Raw genomic sequence first — 18,254 nt, 5'->3', positions numbered from 1 at the left:
GAAAAAAAAAAAAAAAAAAAAAAAAAAAAAACTGGAGGGACGCTTCGAGCCTTAATTAATCGCTTTTATCTTCTGCTACTCTCTTGAAACGTTCTCCTTTTTCCTTGTCGTCCTCTCTTCCTTCATCCTTCTTGTATTTTTTTCTTCTCTTCTCTTTTCTCCGTTTCGGTGACGCGGCACGAGAGCGAGGCAATGCAGCTCGTCGCAGCGGAATGAAGTAATGAAATCTGATCTGAGATCGTTAACGGCTCTAATAGGTCTGATACGGCGATAGATTGCAAGGATGTGCATTGGAAAGCTCCTTAACCTTCCGTGGCGACACGGCAATTTATTATCCCTTCGGAAGAAAATTTGTTCACACGCTGCATATTACACTCTGTACTACCTATAGTTTTAATTTTGCGACGATTACAGATTTTTCTTTCTCGCGATCATTTTCTCGTTAAAATTCTTCGAGGTTTTGTACAAACAACAAATTGTACTCCTTTCTCTCTGCGAACAATAATTCTCTGAAGAATAACTTGTCATTTAATTTGGAACTATAATTCACGATCAATATATCGTTGTTCTACAAGGCAGGGCTATTTATCTTTGAATTTTATTTTTTTTAAATTAGCCATCTACCATCGTTGCGACGGTGAATGTTTATTTGTTGTAGCTATAATTGCCCGACCAGCGGAAGTTTAAAACGTCAACGGAACAAATAACGTGGCTAAAAATTGCGTAGTGATGGTTCAACCATATAAATTACAAAAGCGCGGCGTCATTGTTATTTAAATTTTTCAGTTGATTTTTCCTTCCCAATGGTGGAACGGATGGATTTAGTTGGCATTTTCTACGAATGTATTTACAATTGTATTATTGTGTAAATATAATTCGCGGTTTTATCCTTTTGTGAAATTTATTTCCATTCTGTGAATTCGATATCGTTTCTGTTAATCTCCGTTAATAAATAAATCATACTCTTAAACTAGTATCCATTAAAAAATACATCCAATCTTTATCAATAATTTTCCCATCATTCTTTCGTTGCGATCGTAGCAGGTGCAATCGTATTCAGAATATTTCGGTGACACGTTGATTCTTCGTTGCTCCAAGACAATCGTATAACATACACGTACGTCGTTAACCTCCTTCGTATGTGTGATGATATTAATGTAAACGACACAGTTGTGATAATTTAAACTAATGTTATCTTGACTATAATCACTGTTTGCGAGAAAGTTGAAACTCTTTCTCGAATTTTCCCCTTATATCCACATGCTGTTTGTCTCGAACGCCACACAAACGCAAATATCGATTTTTATCTAATAAATATCCGTGATAATGAGAAAGGCAACATAAATGGGACGAGAATGGTTGGAAACTACGCGAATCTTGCTCGAGCGCTCGAACTAGTGACTGGAACTTATCGCGGCGCATATATCAATATTGCCGTCGTTTTACTCGCGTCTTGCTTCCACCTACAAATCATCTCTGCAGCGGCATGCGAAAGTTATGCCGACAAACCACGTACGCGTATACCGCGCTATTTATTTCTCGCAATCTGTGACGACGGAGGAAAAAAATAAATAAAGCAGCCTGACCGCATAGCATCGCGCAACGCGCACCTAGAGACAAATCTGTGACGTGTCACGCGACCAGGTCCGCGTGATTAAATTACATTGCCTATTTAAAAGATAAGGAGAACTCTGTTATCGAACTTATTTATCGGACCCTGCGGGCTTAACGGGTTGGCCATTCGAGGGAGACCGATGTGCCGCCTTACGATTTCACCCAACCCCATTTAATTCCCTGAGTTACACTAAATACGCACGTGACTTGGCGGAATAATTTACCGCGTCCTGAAAAGAACAGCTTGTACTCATTTTTCCCGAGCGCGCGTCCCAGTGGCTGATTAACCTCACGAATTCCTTTATTGCATAAATTAATTCAATTCGCGTGGGGCAATTGTATTTTTACTGGCACGCAGGCCGATGAAGTTTGAAGTGAAATTGCGCCGGATAATTCTTTCACGGGGGTTTTCATGCAACGCGGAGAATTGGAATCTCGCGATGATCCACCGTGAAATAACTCGATGAAGACCCGTTCGTTCGGAGCCCTCGTGGAATAGGTGCGTTTTTCTCGCATCCCTTTTCTATCGTATTTTCCGACAATAATGTATTTTTCGGTCGATTGTCAACCATGGTATTTTTGTTGGATTTCAACCATTGTGCCGTGATTGTTCCGAGTGTCTTCTCGCGTACGTAGGTACCGTATGAGTGTACATAAATATACGTAAGTCTCGAACAGCGCATTGTATTCGATTCGAAGTTAATCGGCAACATAACCGGAAAGTACAAGTTGCGGGAGTCGAAACAAGACGGTAACTCCGAGGAAAACGATCTTTCTCCCGGATGGGACAGACCGATCTAAATATTCAGATTGCCGTCGACGAAACCCGGAATTCCCTCTCAGTATTTTCTTGCTTGAAAATTGTGGCGAAATGCGGATAGAATCAGACCGGCATCGTACTAGAAATCTCTTAAATATCTTAATCTCCCCAATGTGATTCACGTGCGGATCGTCTGCACCGAAATATAGCAAATACCTTGTTGAATCGGGAATTTTAGTTGAAAGCGGTGCCAGATCTTAAATACACGCCGCTCTATCTCTAATTACCATTTTTCTATAGATGGACAAATTTGTGTATACGTTATATACATCGCTGGATACGATACAACGTGCTTCATTAGGGAACGGATTTACATTCCGAAATGTCGGCTTACGTTCAGAGAACTAGCCTAGAAGTTCTGTCATCGTTTAGAGCATACACAGTGGTGTTAACGTTTAACTCGCAAACAAGGCACATTTGGAGCTCGCACCAAACTATAATAGATCTTGCGGAGTTAATCCACAGACGCAGTAACTATTATTCCTATTATTACGACACAGTGTAGTCGTTACGCAGTATTCTTTAAACGGCTCTGCATTAAGTTATAACCATTGGACACATCGGAGGAGGACACACGGAGCGATAAAGCCTACCGCCATTCGATCCATGAAGTTTCAATATTCGTGAAATATCGTTATGCGTCCTCTCTATTGCCGTACATTTTATGGCAGCGCAATAATCGCGACATGCAATATCTACCCGCACTTTCGTGTCAACCGTTTCGCCGCTATCCGGTCGTTTCTTTTCCCTTGTGAAACGGTTAGGTCATTTCTCTTCGAGACGAATAGTAGATACTTTTCTTCCTTGACGTCTGCCTCGCTAGCTCCAGGCTTGATCCTACGGCTTACTCGACTAATTAAAACGCTCGAATTCCTAGGTAGCTGGACGTCGACCGTGATAATAGCCGGTTTTTGCGCACAAGCGCTTAATGCGCTGAAACAACGGCTGTAATATTCGTTTTTAGTCGACGATGAGGATAACTGCGTCGCATAACACGAGTCACCGTTCGCATCAAACGGCAACGAATGACGGCGGGTCCAGTTACCAGAAGTCAGCGTAAGAGAAAAAAGGCACTCGGTAGTACAGGGATGAGTGGAACCGACGAATCCGGTTTTTTCTCACCTGGCTGAAAATGAATGGGTCGCAATTTGTCGCACTAGCGCTCGTCCATAAGTCATTGAAAATTGTCATTGCAATTTATCACGGACCCCACGAGTGTAATTTTATTTTCACCGGATGGAACTTTCAACGAGATCCATCGTTATTTTCCATTAAGCGCGATTTGCCGGAATAAGGAATACTAACCGCGTTCAATCATTCTGGCAATTACGGTCATCTCGCGGCTGAGTTTCTTTGTAAACTCGAGGGAACACTGCCTGAATGAAATATCTTTGCACAGTGTACATTCGCATGACCAACCGCGTAGGGAAGCATTCATTCGTCCGGCTATTTGAAATAGCGCGAATTACAGATATACCAACCGCTTGAATGAAAGAATATATGTATTCGTATCGTGGTAGCTTTAGCGAAGCGATTTTTGGTATCTCGCAGTGCGGCTGCAGTTGCTTGAAAATATTCGTGACAATTTCTCGGGATCAGGTTACCAATTGTAATTCAAACGAGAACCCCAATCTCATATTTATGATCGCGGTGCACAAGAAATTTCTATCGTCATGAAATACGTGCATCGATTACCGTATCAACCGCTACTCCATGCAATCGATATACGATCCTTCCTATAAAGTCAGAGTACATTTATTTATTTTACAATGCGAATTTTATTAACTGTCATATATCATCTATGTACCCATGTACGAACTTGAATAGATCATGATATTATATAGCTGTCATATGTCTATAAATATTCATAAGCTGCTAAAATAAAGTCCATTAACACGTGTACATCGAGATAAATGGAAGTATAGCGAGTAAATTGTACGTGCCGGAAAGAAAACTGCGCCCTTTGCCGTGTCCTGAAAGCTTTCGAACGAAATTCAACGTTTCACGTTATTCTATGAATACTGATCGTTCTATCTCACGAAACGTGAACGTGTCGACAAATTCTCATCGCCCTTTCTTCATTTTGTTTATGTGGTAGGTCTGACAACGACCAAGGTACGCGTAATAATGTGTTAGTGACACATTGCTAGAAAGTCGGTGTGAGAAGCGGCCTCTCATACACGAGAGAGACAAAGAGAGAGAAACTGGGAAAGTCGGGCAGGTGACCTCCGGAGTGCACGGAAAAGCTCGTTATAAGCTCTTGGAGCTTAGTTGTTGCTACAGAATTAATTAAAACCGGCACGTGGTAAATCACATAAAATATCTACGAGTAGAAACGTGCACCCGACTATGTACACGAAGGATTTAATATATCCCTATTCTGCTGATCACTCGATACGAATAACTGTATAGACAAAGAATAATTAATATCGTTAAACGTTGCTCTTCGATAATTTGCACGTCTTTGGATATAGTAATCGAAGATTGTAATTAAACTTCGAATCAATAACCGATAGTAAGTTTATATGTAGAGGTAAGTTATATCGATAGCCTTGGTACAGAGATAAAACGTTACGCAAAATACTAAAGGAAAATTTGTTTTCTTCACGCTAGGCAATTGAAAAAGTAAGTTACGCAGCAATGCACGTCGAGAAATTAACATAGCTAGAGGGGCGAATCGGGGGTCGGCTGCTGTTCATGTATATTAATAAACCACGTTATCGCAAACGCATTTCAAGCGGTTGGACGACTGTATCGGACTTTTCTTCCCCATGATGGATTACGAGAAAAACAACGTTGAACGATACAACCCCTGCGAGCTAGAGGGGACGCCTCTCCCTTCGCCGTTCTCAGCCAACTCATTCTCCATCTAATTCACTCTAAAGCCGAAGTGTAATGAGCTCTGATCTAATCTAATTCCGTCTAATCTTCCTCCAAGTATAGATATAACCAACGGCTATTATGTTTCTCCAAGCAATGAACTATGGAGTCTTATATGCGTTTTCCTATTAAAAGTACCCCTATTCTTGTATTCGCGTAGAACAGCTTATTTAAGTACAGACTCGCGTAATAGTTCTTCCGTTATCTTCCGTTTAAAATGTTCCTACTCCTTCTTCCGCGTTAATTCGACTAAAGAACAACGGCGAATGAAAGCGTCGCTTCCGCATACACCCTGTTTCGCGAAATTAGGTATTCAACAGATGCGATAAATTCATTCGTCTTTTAATGAACAACTTTGGCTGGCTTTCTTTATCTGGTGAAACGATTAACGGTAGCTCGTGGTGTCATTTATTGCTTGTAAATTTTTAGTCGATCTTTATTAGCCAATCTCGTAGAAGCGTGCGCGCCAATTTAATGCAGAGAACGACCGCAGTAACGATTACCATGGAAATACAGAATTAAAGGAACATTAATATTCGATAATTTTAATAGATAATTCAATAGTCAAGAGTTACGATTTACCGATGTTCGGTCTTTCGGAGAAATTTAGGAGTTGGTATTTATGTTTTCATAAACATTTTAACCACGGTATCGAAAGACGAAACAAATTTAATACACGACTCGAATGCGAAATCTGATTTTCGACAACCGCGCGCAATAACCGGAGCAATTTGACCTGTTACACTTCATCACCGTGAAATAACAGAAACATGGGTATGTATGTCGGTTTAAAGTCAATTATTCGATATGCTCGCGGACAATGTTATTGGGCGTTAAGACCAAAAATGATTGCATTTTTCCCCACGGTGTCCGTTGAAACGTTCGTGCCATTGTTTTTACGAATGTCCACCGCCGTCAGAAGTTTTACCAAAAAAAGGACGATTGATCGAGCAATTTTTCTTTATTGTTACAGATACACTCAGTTTAGGAGATCGTACGATAGACAACATGGATCGACACGCGGGTCAGAATAGACCGCGAAACCAGTTGTTGGCAGATCCTTCCGGGCTGAAAGCAAAGGTGGAACCTACGTTCGACTACTCGCAGAACACCAACGTGACAGCACTAATAGGAAAGACCGCTTATCTCACGTGTAGAGTTCGCAACCTGGGCGACAAAACCGTAAGATCCTTTGTTATATTGATCATCTTTGATTCCGATCTCTATTGTCCATTGACGTTACGAAAGAATTCGTGCTCTTCCATGGGGGGGGGGGGCAATTTCCAATCGTTGTCGAACATTTATTTCCATTCGAGAGTTGTTTCTAACTCGCAATGCTGGCATAACGCGGACAATTGCTAGAGACAGCTTAATGTCCCAGAAAAATGCTTGCTCGTATATTCTGCACGTTATTCCACGGAATTTCGACAAATTTGTGGCAGTAAGGTAATCACGACAAAGGCCGGTGCACCGTTCGCTGAACAAGAGAGGAAACCTGATCTTCGTAAGGACCTTAGGAAAGCGATTTGCAGGAAATAATCGAGTTGCTCGGGCTCGATTGGACGCTAATCGACCTTTAAGGCAACTGGAAACTCAATTTTATCGCAGCTCGCGGTTCCGACGTTGCAGGTATTGGTCGATCGAAAGTAATGCGCAGGTATTCGCGATATTCGAGTTATAACGCAGCGATCATGGTCTCGAATTATTATATGACGCGTGTACCTCGATGCGAGGCTTCACCTTTGAAACTTTGTTACCAAGTAAGTATCTCGTTTGTACTAGCTAGCAGATGTTACGTCACGATAAAGCTAAGAGGATTCTGGACAAGTAGTTTCTTAGTATCAGCTTCTAACATTGAAACAACATTTTACATATTCGATGTTCACGCTATCGCGTATAAACATACTTGCATGGATAGGATTTTAGGAAGGTAACGAGTATCGTTTCTGTGATAGTTTATCGTTCGTAATTTTATAAGATAGCAGCAAGAATCTCGGAAAATAGCCGTTTCGTCGGATTAAGTTGTCTGCTTTTTTCGAAAGAGAAATCGCGCTATCTTCTAGTTATTAAATCTTCTACTTTCGTTTCCACAGCAAGTTTCATAGCTGCGAATACATTGCAGCTCGTAGACACAAGCTCGAGCTTGATTAGTAGCAAATATACGAATAAAATTACGCCGAAAGAACGAGTGCAACGAAGATCGGGGTAAAAGAGACGAGATCGTAGCTGCAAATACGGGTGCAGCGCGGAAACAAGGCCGTTCAATTTCGGTATTTCGGGGTGTGTAAACCGTATTAAGTAAATTCATTATACAGTCGAGGGCCGACGTACCTTAATTTCATTCGTTGTTCCGCGTCAGCCGTGAAATTCCATTTGCCCCACGTCCGAATTGCTAGGTCATACGGATTTCCTCGATACGTGATTCTCGTCACTTCGCTCGCTACCCAGACGCTTTGACTCTTTCGTATTATTCATCAGTGAACGCAACGCTATCCTTTTTATTCGTCTTCGTAGTATTTTTAAATATCCGAGTGGCAGAGGACGCGAGAGTCCATTTTCAATTACGTACGTGGCAATTTTATTTTACATTCTTCCATATCCATAATTTTGAACGTACTATCGCAGCTTTGGTTACCTTGGTGTCGCGGTGTATCGTCGTTTCGATGGCTAAGTTCGAAAGCGTCAAACTGCTCCTGTTCCCTTATATGAGATACAAGGGAGAAATAGCAGCTCCTTAGACGCTGTCAAACCTCTAAACCTTTTGGACTAGATACGCTAAGTAGTGGTAACACGGACTTGTCCTCGTAGAGTTCGTACGCGAATTCAGAGTCGCCGGAGGCAGCTGCCTTTCCCGGTTTACATTGAGGGATAAATTACGGAAGATGTATCGGTGAACGTGCGAGACCGAAGATTCATAAGCTTTCTCACGCAAATGACCTGCGCTTTGTGCACCAACTTTCAGTGCCGATTATTAATGTTCTCGCCGTTGTTGCGACGGCTATTGTACAGGCGTTTTGTTAGGAACCGAGTACACGGTAGGTCGACGAACTAATAAAATTCATTGTTCATATCTGCGCGCGATACTCTTGATTTTACTGTTCAAATTTTCTGCCAGGCATCGATCGTTTAACAAGCGTTAAGGACGTAATAAAAATAACTACCTTCGGTAGAGTTAAAAGTATTCAAAATTAATAATACGAAACTTTTACATTTTCCATGATATTTATCAATTTAAACGAACGAGTTAATGGGTGAACAAATTTTCGTCGCGTCTTTTAAAGCGATCAGTCTCCATTTAGAGCATAATCGAAAGAGTTTCAATCCACGAGGTCACGGTATTGGAGGTCGTAGACAGAAAAATCGTCGAGACTTTTATTAATGTCGAATTAAACACGAACATCGAAGTCGTGCTTCGGTCTGGCGCGTTTCAAGCGATTCAGATTGCCCAGCTGGATGAATCGGTTATCCGATTACCTTTTCCCTTTTGCGCTGCTAATAGTTCTTTGGCGGAAAAGTCAATTTCTCGCGCCAATAGGCTACAAAATAATTTCTACGACACGATATCCGTCTTTGACTTTCATTGCAATTCGTCAAAGTGAGGTATCTTGACTGGCCACTGACGATTACCTACAACCATGCTGCGAGGGAAACGATTCTAATTGAAAGATGAGAGACGAGGGGAATCTCGGCAATTTTTCTGAATCATTCTCTTAACGTCGATACCTCTGAGGAAGAGCCTGAATCGAATGCCAGTTGTAAAGTATGGTAGATCGAATTGTTGCGTTTCAAAGCTAGTTGCTTCTCAACGTGCATTTCTGAAAATTGCAATTCTACTTATCAGACATGCTTCTTGTGAAAGCTTTCTTTTGCGTGACTTACATTGACGCGGTCTCCGAGAGATTCGAATGAAATTCTACGTATTCGTTCGCCTAAGTCTCGCTAAAGTGTACGTAGATGGCTTTTGGTTTACCGTGGAAGTAGAAGCGGATGAATACCGGTCGATTGGATTCGTCCGTTTTCGGATTTTGGTATATTCGCTTCTGCACGACGAAAGTTACTTTACCGAGGCAGACTTCTCCGAAGTTTACTGGATTACTTTCTCGGTAGAGGTGAGCACATATATGGCTGATGAAATTATCGTCGTCCCCGAAGACGTGAAAGTTCAACAGGAGCCGAAGTTTAAATGTCCCTATCGTCGGAACAAATTATGTATTATACGCCAGCCGCAAAATATTTGCAGATAACGGAAGCGCAGCCATATTGAAGTTTCTGACCTCTCACCCCGGATTCTTGAAATATTTAATGGCGCGACATGACAAAACGAATGTGAAATATTGATCAGGCGACAACGTTCATCGTCCCTCTGCGCAATTTACAAGAAATTTTTAAAAGATTTTTCAAAGTTATTCCGCCAGTTGCGATATTCGATAGCTTAATTCTGTCTTGACTTAATGCGTGTGTCATGCATAGACAATTTATGCGACGTAAGTTTTATCATCATCTCCATGTCTTTCATCCAGCGAATAGTATCGGAGGCAAATCGTCTGAACTTTGATAGAAATTGTATATTGTTATCAGCGAATTCGCTTAACGATCGGTCGCGTCTATTCAAAGCAGTCTGCTCGATCTTCCTCGATTACCATCATTGAACCCACTTTGAAATTCCGTTTGCAAAGGTATCCTGGGTGAGGCACAGAGATATTCACATTTTAACGGCAGGGGCGTATACCTACACGAGCGATCAGCGATTCCAAGCGCTTCACAGACAAAATACAGGCCAAAATAGCGAATGGTCTGAATGGACTCTTTGCATAAAGTGGGCGCAAGAGAGAGACCAAGGGCTCTACGAATGTCAGATCTCCACTATTCCCGTCAAGTCGCACCAATTTCGCTTAAACGTTGTCGGTAAGTTTATCTCATCCGTTACATTATGCGCTACTTATACCGTTGCAGAGTTCGTAAAATAATTTTCAAACTCTGTCACGTTCTCGAATTAGAATCTCTATACGTAATCTATATGTATGGCGACTGTAACGAAACTACCGGTTTTTATTACGTTTCGCATCGGTTTCTCGGGATTTCCAACGAGGATATGGAATACGCTCGTTACCTTGAAATCGCGCTCTTCTCGCAGAGACATTTCATAAATTAATGATCCAGATGTATTAACGTCGCCGGGGGAGAAACTTTTGAACCTAATTTTGGAGAGTACGATACGACCGAAGCGGGTCTCGTTATTTCAATTACAATGACCTTGGCTTTCGATGAAAAGCTTTGGCTCGTTAGGTCTCGCGAATCGGTAAAGTACCCTCGTGCTCTTGGCTCGGTGAATATCGTCTCCGAGAGGTCACTCTCGCGAGAATAGTTGCCTCGGCTCGTGAATGTTCGTATCGCGTAGGCGTAGTGCAGTAAGGATAATATGAGTGATCGAAACGATCGAGGAAAATACCGTGAGTGAAAAAAAAGGAAGTCGTTCTTTATCACAGTACCGACAGCGACGATACTCGGAGGTCCAGATCTGTACGTTGGCGCAGGCAGCACGATAAACTTGACGTGTGCCATACACTTCAGCTCGGAGCCACCAGCCTTCATCTTTTGGTACTACAATGAGAACGTTTTGAGCTATGACAGTCCCAGGGGCGGCGTCTCGGTGATAACCGAAAAGGGTAGCGACGTCACCACCTCTTGGCTCCTTATCCAGACGGCGCAACCCTCGGACTCTGGGGAGTACAGCTGCAAACCCAGCAACGCCAATACGGCGTCCATCAAAGTTCATGTCCTAAATGGTGAGTGTTTACACGCACGATTACGTAATCTTAGGATCCGTAACGATCGTCGAGCGTAGCGTTAACCGGGATATCAATTTAGTTTTCTCGAATCTCCCGTTAAAAAGTAAATACCGGTGGATTTGTAAATATTTATACAGATCCGAGTGTAAAAGCGAATTACTGAATTTTTATATCTTCGTTAGTATATCTGGGAATAAAAAAAAAAAATAATAAATATTTTCTATCGATCCGATTTTATACAACTCTTGCTAACAGGACAATGTTTCTCAGACAAACGGCTCCGGCTTTCATAACGTACAGAATTATTTATGGTCGGAAAGTTCGTTCCACTGGTCTGAGCTCCGCGAAATAGTATATACTCGCAACGATTTGCCAACGAGTCGTAAAAACGGGAGGAAATTATTTTAGCACTGTCCAGTGAAACCGTCGTTAACGGTAGTAGTAAGTAAAACTCTGTCCGTTGTCCGAAACGAGTTTCACAGCTGATTCGAGCATTTGAAACGACCATGTCTGCGAACTCTGGATGGTGTAACACGAACAGTTGCATCGACCAACCGAACAGAAATTTCGCGGGGGACGTTCGCTTTTGCATAAACCATCCCGTTAAAGTGTTCGCTTAACCCGTTAATATTCTCGCGAACCTGGCTCGTGGGTGTGTTAATTCGCACGTTTATTTCCGTTCGTCGGCAGCTGGAAAATTTCGGCGAGTATCGCTTGCACCTGTCCTCTCCCAGATTTCCTCGGCATCTGGGTCCTCGCAATCAGCCTATCAGAACTTGGCAATTACGCAATCGCCAAGTTTTGCATGTTTATTCAGTGACGCTCTCACGGAGCAAAACGAGTTTCAGCGTAGCGAGAATGTTTGCCATGGTGTTCGCCGTTTCTCGATGAAACACGTCTCGAGAGATAGTTGCGTTAATGCAAGTTTAAACAAAATTTTCGGTATTTCCGTTGGTTTCGTCCCTGCCTTTTGGTATTTTTAATAAACACTGTTATTTCCTCTTATTTCCATTCTCTCAATGATCGCGATCTATCGTATTTTCTTTATACATTTTCACGCAATTACGAATACGTAATTACATCGATCTTGAAGCAAGTTATCGATACAGAAAATTTTCCATCAGAGATAAATCGTTGTCGAAGAATTCTTGCGAAGGTAAGTCGTTCCATGGTGGACAATAAGAGGCGTGTCGATCGCAGCCGACAAATTTCAGTCCGTGTAAATTACGCGGATTCCAATGTCCGCAGGTCAAGGAATTCTTAGGAAGTGGCACGAACCGGACCAAAATCGAGCGGAAATTGCATTTCAATCCGTCGCATAAAATACTCTGGTTGCCGTGGGCGTCGTTTAACGAAGAAAGGAGCAACGAACGGAACTTCGACACCGTTTCCAGTCTTTCAAAACTGTGCTGCCAGTCAAAGTACCATTGAGAAATATCACGGAGAAAAAATTCACGGAAACGTTGAAAAGATATTTTTGCGAAACCACCCGTCCTAATTCTCGAAACCTGTTCTCTCTCTGTCTCTGTCTCCCTCTCTCTTTCTTCCTCTCCCTCTCTCTTTACGCATTCATTTCGACGAATCTTTTCTTCGAAGATGCCTCGAGCTTTGATTAAAACGTCTCGATACCATTTCACTGACTAGTATGAATGATTTAGGTTACTCTTTTCTACGTTCACCTATATTTTTTCACGAGCAACGCAAATAATCTCGCTATCTTTTACCCTTAAAACACCTCGTTTATCCTGAAAAACTTATTTTCCCTTCTTAGAATTTGTTGGCTTCTTTAAAGTCGAGAAACCGAGATGTACCGTTGTACATTAATGCGACATTCACGAATAGAAATTATGAATAATATAATTGGGGAAAGGAGAAACATCTCGCTGTTGATACAATTTAACACTCGGTTCTCTTAACTATTGCAACGAAATTTTCTCATGGAACAGATACGCGTAATTTGTTTCTAATAAGATGTATTGAAGCGCTTGTAACCGAGCTGTTCGTCATGTTTAAGCGTAATCAAAGCCGTTTGATCTTTGAACCTCATTCGCCACAAGCTGACTTCCAGGAATCCCACAACTTCCAATATTAATTTAATAGAAGACCGATGAAGGACCGGTCACGCGAGAAAGTCGAACAAAGCGTTCTGCGTGCGAGTATGTGCAGTAACGATAATAAGAAAATTGTTTAATCCCGACGAAAGAGAATGGAAGCGTGTTAGGCGAAGATGAGAACGAGTGAATTGTTTGTTGCAGGCGAGCGACCAGAAGCGATGCAGACCGGAACGGCGGGACCTATTTTATCCTCCAGCTGTCTTTTGGTGTCTCTGATCATTTTGTACATATCGTCGATGTAAATGAACGTCGAATGAAACTAATCACCGTCACTGCTACCACTCGTACGATTAAGCGGGCAAGACACTGTAACGACCTACAAAAGTACATATTAGGGGAAAAATTTGGGAATTTTTACGAAGCAAATGACGGGAGTAAATCAATTTATAGTTTATCGCGGTTACCATGTATACGTTTAAACAAATTTCTCCATCCATTTTTTGCGTATTCCATTTCAAGGTGTTCGCTGCGACATCGATGCATCCACCTTGGCGACGATTACACGTCATGCGGTTGATAAGTTGTGGAGAAAACAAAGATATTTAGAAAGTATAAGCCTTCGTTTATAGCTCCATGTAGGCGAAAAATAACAAAATAGCAACATGGTGAAAAAAATGTTGAACTTCTGCGAAAAAATTGAAGGACTTCGCTAATGAGGAACAGGAAAGGAACTATAATCAAAAGAAGCCGTACGTGGGGCCATAGACAATAAGTTTTTCCTACGATAATTTTCGTACGTATAGTTCCATAATTTCCCACGTATAGTTTTTCTTATAGTCGAAACATAGAAAATCGATATTTTTACAGCGTCCCCTTACAGTGTCTTCTGCCCCTTAAACAGAGCTCGAGTTTGTCAGGCCACAGTCACGTTGAGATCGCGCTACTGTTTGCAAAAATCAATGGGACTGGGAACGAATCGATCTACGAATTTCGCGTGTCTATCTAATAACATCGTGCTCGAGATATAGAATATCACGAACGCAATGTAACTATTCGCACTGGCGAGTCCGTTACTCCGACATAGTTTACAACTTTCACGTTCGATCGTATGTTTGTACCTGTCAGTGAGTCGCATTCACGCTAATTTTGGTCATCCAGTTCTGGTCAACCACAGCTACAAAGGTTCCCCGTCGTCTCGCTGTAAATGCAAGAATAAATTTCGCGGAACGAGCACAGATCTTCCCGAACGGCGTCGCGGTCGTCACAATCGTTCGTATTTCATCTCGTTGGTGGTTACCACTGATAGCGTGCGATCCGTATACGATCGCAACGAGGGAACGATGAAACAAAAAACGCGGAGAAAACGCTGCGTTACACGTTCCCCGATAATCGGCGTATCGAGATTTAATGTGTTTGTATGTCCCGAGAATGCTGGAATATATTGTATGTTGGTCGAAAAGCGTATAGTTAGAAGAACGTCGACGCTAATACCGAAGGTAAAGATGCTATGCCAAGGAAAAGTTGGTTCCGTTGGAAAGGAAACAAAGGGGATTCGATAAACCACAGTGAGAGAAATCGATTTACCAGAGGTGTAAAACCGAGAAACAACCATCCCGCGGCACGCTCCACGACTGGTCGAATCTACGAAATGCAGGATGCGCGAGACAGCATTCACGAGGAAATAAAACGTGACTCGATTGCAAGATCTCGTGCGTCCCCTTTTCGAGGATCGAGGACGCACGGCTATCCAGTTGACGAAAGTAATACAGGAGAAATGGAGCAGCGGTCTCGAAAACCGTTGATTAATCGATGAGACGGATTCGCCTTTTCGTCGCGTCACATAGGACCACAAGCGAGACAGGTAACACGCGTTATACGTCGAATCGTCTGGTGATTTTTAACGAGTTGCCGCGTACCCAGCAAGTATAAACGTTAAAATTCGAGGAGAAAATATCGTCGTTCCGCGTGACAGCTACACGCGTGATACGAATGTTAATATATCTCGGGGCGAGCGCATTACGGCTACCGCGGCTGAACGTGAATCATTGTGGCGTGTCGGACGAAAAACGCTCGCAAATCCCTTCCAGCCGATTAACAGTCAGAAACGCAAACATTTCTCGATTGAAAACAATTACGGGGAATTATTGTTATCGATCCAGTCGAAATAATCGTTGCGCTTTGAGCTAGCGGAATTCACGACGACCAGTCGCGTTCTAATTTCCAAACGTTTACGATGTTCGTTTATAAAGCTTATCGATTCGTGTCAACCGGCGAATATTCGATGAATTAACCGGATGATTTTTAGCTCGCCCTGTACAAACGGATTCCAGCTTTTAAACGATTTTGTTCGTGCCTCTGTGATTATCCGTTGACCAATTTTACTTCGAACGCAAGCTTGTTTAAAATTATACGAAACATTTTACTCCGACGATAGACTCGTAAACGAAGGAACCTCAAAACGTACAAATTTTGTAAGCAAAAGTCAAGTAAATAAGATGCGTTTCGTTCCGAGGAATTATTCGCGTTATTCGTATCGAAAGCGCTCGTCAACGATAGTTTCGGAAGCGATCGTAGCGAAACCAGGAGTCGGACGCGAGAAATTCTGCGACGTTTGATCGATCTGTCTTTACGGTCGTTACACGTCGTAACGACGTCGTCTGGACAAACGCGAGCGGAAAGCGAAAGACAGTGGTACTCCGCGTGCGACTACACGGAACATAGCTGGGCGTTCGAATTGAAAGCTAACACAGCTGGCAAACTACGACGCGACGGACGATGTGGCTCGCTAGATCTGTCTGTTTGCCGTTGGTTGAACGGGTATTAGCGTCGACGACCAAACACGAGAACCTGTACATAGCGTCTGTATTATAAATTGTGGCCGGGTGATGATAGTTACACGCCGACGACGCGAGCGTAAATGCGTGCACACGCGTTGCGTGCCACGCGATATTCTGCCTCGTCACGGCGCTCCGACTCTCTCTCTCGTCTGAACACCGGTGTGCTGGATCTAGTAATCGCGTTTACCGCGTGAAAATCGAGTTTCGCGGCCGAAGTGGTTCCGTGTGAACGACCCACAAACTGTACGTGCGAACCTGCGTCAGGTTTCGTCGGTGTGGCTTAATTATCGGACGCCAGATCATCGCTAATATTCGGATTTTACTCGCGAATCGTCGAGAATGGCGCACGAAAAAGCGAACTATCGAAAGCAATAAGTCGAATTTTTGAAAGTAAGCGGTGATCTTGCTTCGTTTTCCACGCAATCGAAGAGTTTCGTTGGACTATTCCGTCGTTCATCCTGATCGATGATCCGCAAACTCTGTATGTATGTATCTCGAACTTTTAGACGACTTTCCCCCCTAAGCCCTATGAATCTTTTTACTACTGTGTACATTTTTCCTTCCTCTCAAAGGCTTCCCGTCGACTCTGCGTACGTGACACCGTAAAATGGCTCTGTCGTCTACACACGTAATTATAAGCAACCGCATTGGGATTGACGGATCATCGGTCTGGATCTACTTCGTTCGCGACATAAAACGACGACAATTTTCACTTTCTATTTGTGTGTGTTTCCATGTGATATCCTCGCAGATACCCGATGAAAGTATCGCGCGGATCGTTCCTCGCGTCCAACACAAATCGAATCTCCCTCACATTTTTCTGTTCCTACCACGGTGGCGATTCTTTTCTCCAACTTGGATTAGATGCGCGCGAATGGTCGAAAAAGTCGAAAGGGGTCGAAGCGAAGAGAGGGAACGAGGGACGGCTAGAGCTGAAACTCTAGCGAAGCCAGTCAACGATCCGGAAGTTTTTCGAGGGTAAAATGGAAGTTCCAGTCGATACACGTGCGGCCGACGAAACGGAATGTGGCCTCGTTCGCGTACACTCGAGAGAATAATTGCGTGGACCTTAGGGGGAGCAAAAGTTTCGGGATTTTTCTTCGCTTTCAGCGGAAACTACGTGAAACGGATAGGTCGCGGTCCATTAAGCAACATCGTATACTCGATCTCACCTCGCGAATTGCGTTTACCTTTTGTGCGTTCACGAGCAACCCAACCATACGTTATTTTATTTTCGTTCTCTTCTTTTATTTATTCGTCCTATTGTTACTAGCGTCTCGAAGTTAACTTGCGAAATTCTATTACGCGCTGGCCGATGTACTCGACCGGTTGTTTCTAAAACGAGAAACACGTTGAGACGTTACGGATAATCTCGTCCGGTAATTTCGTTCGCTTATGTCGCCTTGTCACTGCTACGATAAATCGTTTTAGAGTTTTGGAAAGGAAAAAAACTTATTTCATTCCGAATCGTTGCAGGCTATAGTAATTGATAGTCGTATGAAAAGATAAAAGTTCTCGAGGGACGACTTAGAGTCAGCGTTTTAAAGGAAATCGATGGACAGTGAAAGAAGGCACTTCGAGGTCAGTCCGCGCATCGATGTTCCGCGAGTTTCTCGAAGTCGAAAAGTCACGTTTTGCGTAGCGTATGAAACGTGAAACGAGGTAAACGCTGCATTCCGCCGGGACAAAAGGGAAACGAAAAGAAAGAGAAACGCGTCGAAACAAACTCCGGATTCTGTTCGTTCCGACTGGACAGGCTCGTCGCGAATAGAATTGCGCCTGCGAATAGAATTCGATTTGGGGGGTTGTCACACTCCACTGGCCGGCTTCGATTTTGCTCCCCTGACTGTGTACAAATTGCTTTACCCTTGTGCCGACCACTTTGTTCCGGTATTCGCGGTCTTCTCATCGCTCCTCAGAGAAAAAGTGATATCGCGCGCTGCTAGCATAAACTGTGGAAAAAGGGAAAACTACGGAAGGACGGTAGTAGCGACCGCGGCTCTACGAAAACGCCGCACTTAATTCTTCCCCGATTCTCTTTCGACGCGATTCGACTCGTTTCGCGATGCACGCGTTACCGCGACGAACGACGCCATATACTTTCCGTGTCTTCGACACGACAGACTAGCCGATTAAACGAAAAATTCACAAGCGGACAATTCGCTACATACAGCGAAACGGCCATTCGGCGGTGCAAGCGATTACCAAAAATAAAGAAGAAAAAATGAAGAAACGAAAACGGCGCGTCGTAGACACACTT

At 43.0% G+C, this 18,254-nt stretch overlaps 1 protein-coding gene across 2 annotated transcripts in view; it reads left to right on the top strand.

The window, feature by feature from the left end:
* LOC100749790 (cell adhesion molecule 2) overlaps positions 1 to 17,946 on the top strand; it is a 23,812-nt gene extending 5,866 nt beyond the window's left edge. Inside the window, exons 2-6 of one of the 2 annotated variants that reach the window (XR_002946114.2) lie at positions 6,288 to 6,496; positions 9,991 to 10,219; positions 10,801 to 11,100; positions 13,359 to 13,678; positions 13,747 to 17,946. Coding sequence is in view for 1 of the 2 variants with exons in the window: in XM_003487270.4 (XP_003487318.1) it covers positions 6,288 to 6,496; positions 9,991 to 10,219; positions 10,801 to 11,100; positions 13,359 to 13,459 (839 nt within the window). In the remaining variant the exon portion in view is untranslated. Of the gene's footprint in view, positions 1 to 6,287; positions 6,497 to 9,990; positions 10,220 to 10,800; positions 11,101 to 13,358 lie in introns of both variants that reach the window. The other variant, XM_003487270.4, reaches the window with a different exon arrangement.
* Positions 17,947 to 18,254: the final 308 nt, after the last annotated feature.

This window comes from Bombus impatiens, unplaced genomic scaffold (genome assembly GCF_000188095.3).
Source record: "Bombus impatiens unplaced genomic scaffold, BIMP_2.2 scf_0146, whole genome shotgun sequence".
Lineage (NCBI taxonomy): Eukaryota > Metazoa > Arthropoda > Insecta > Hymenoptera > Apidae > Bombus > Bombus impatiens.
Note: the sequence above shows the minus strand (reverse complement) of the source record. Positions and strands in the feature narration are given on the sequence as shown.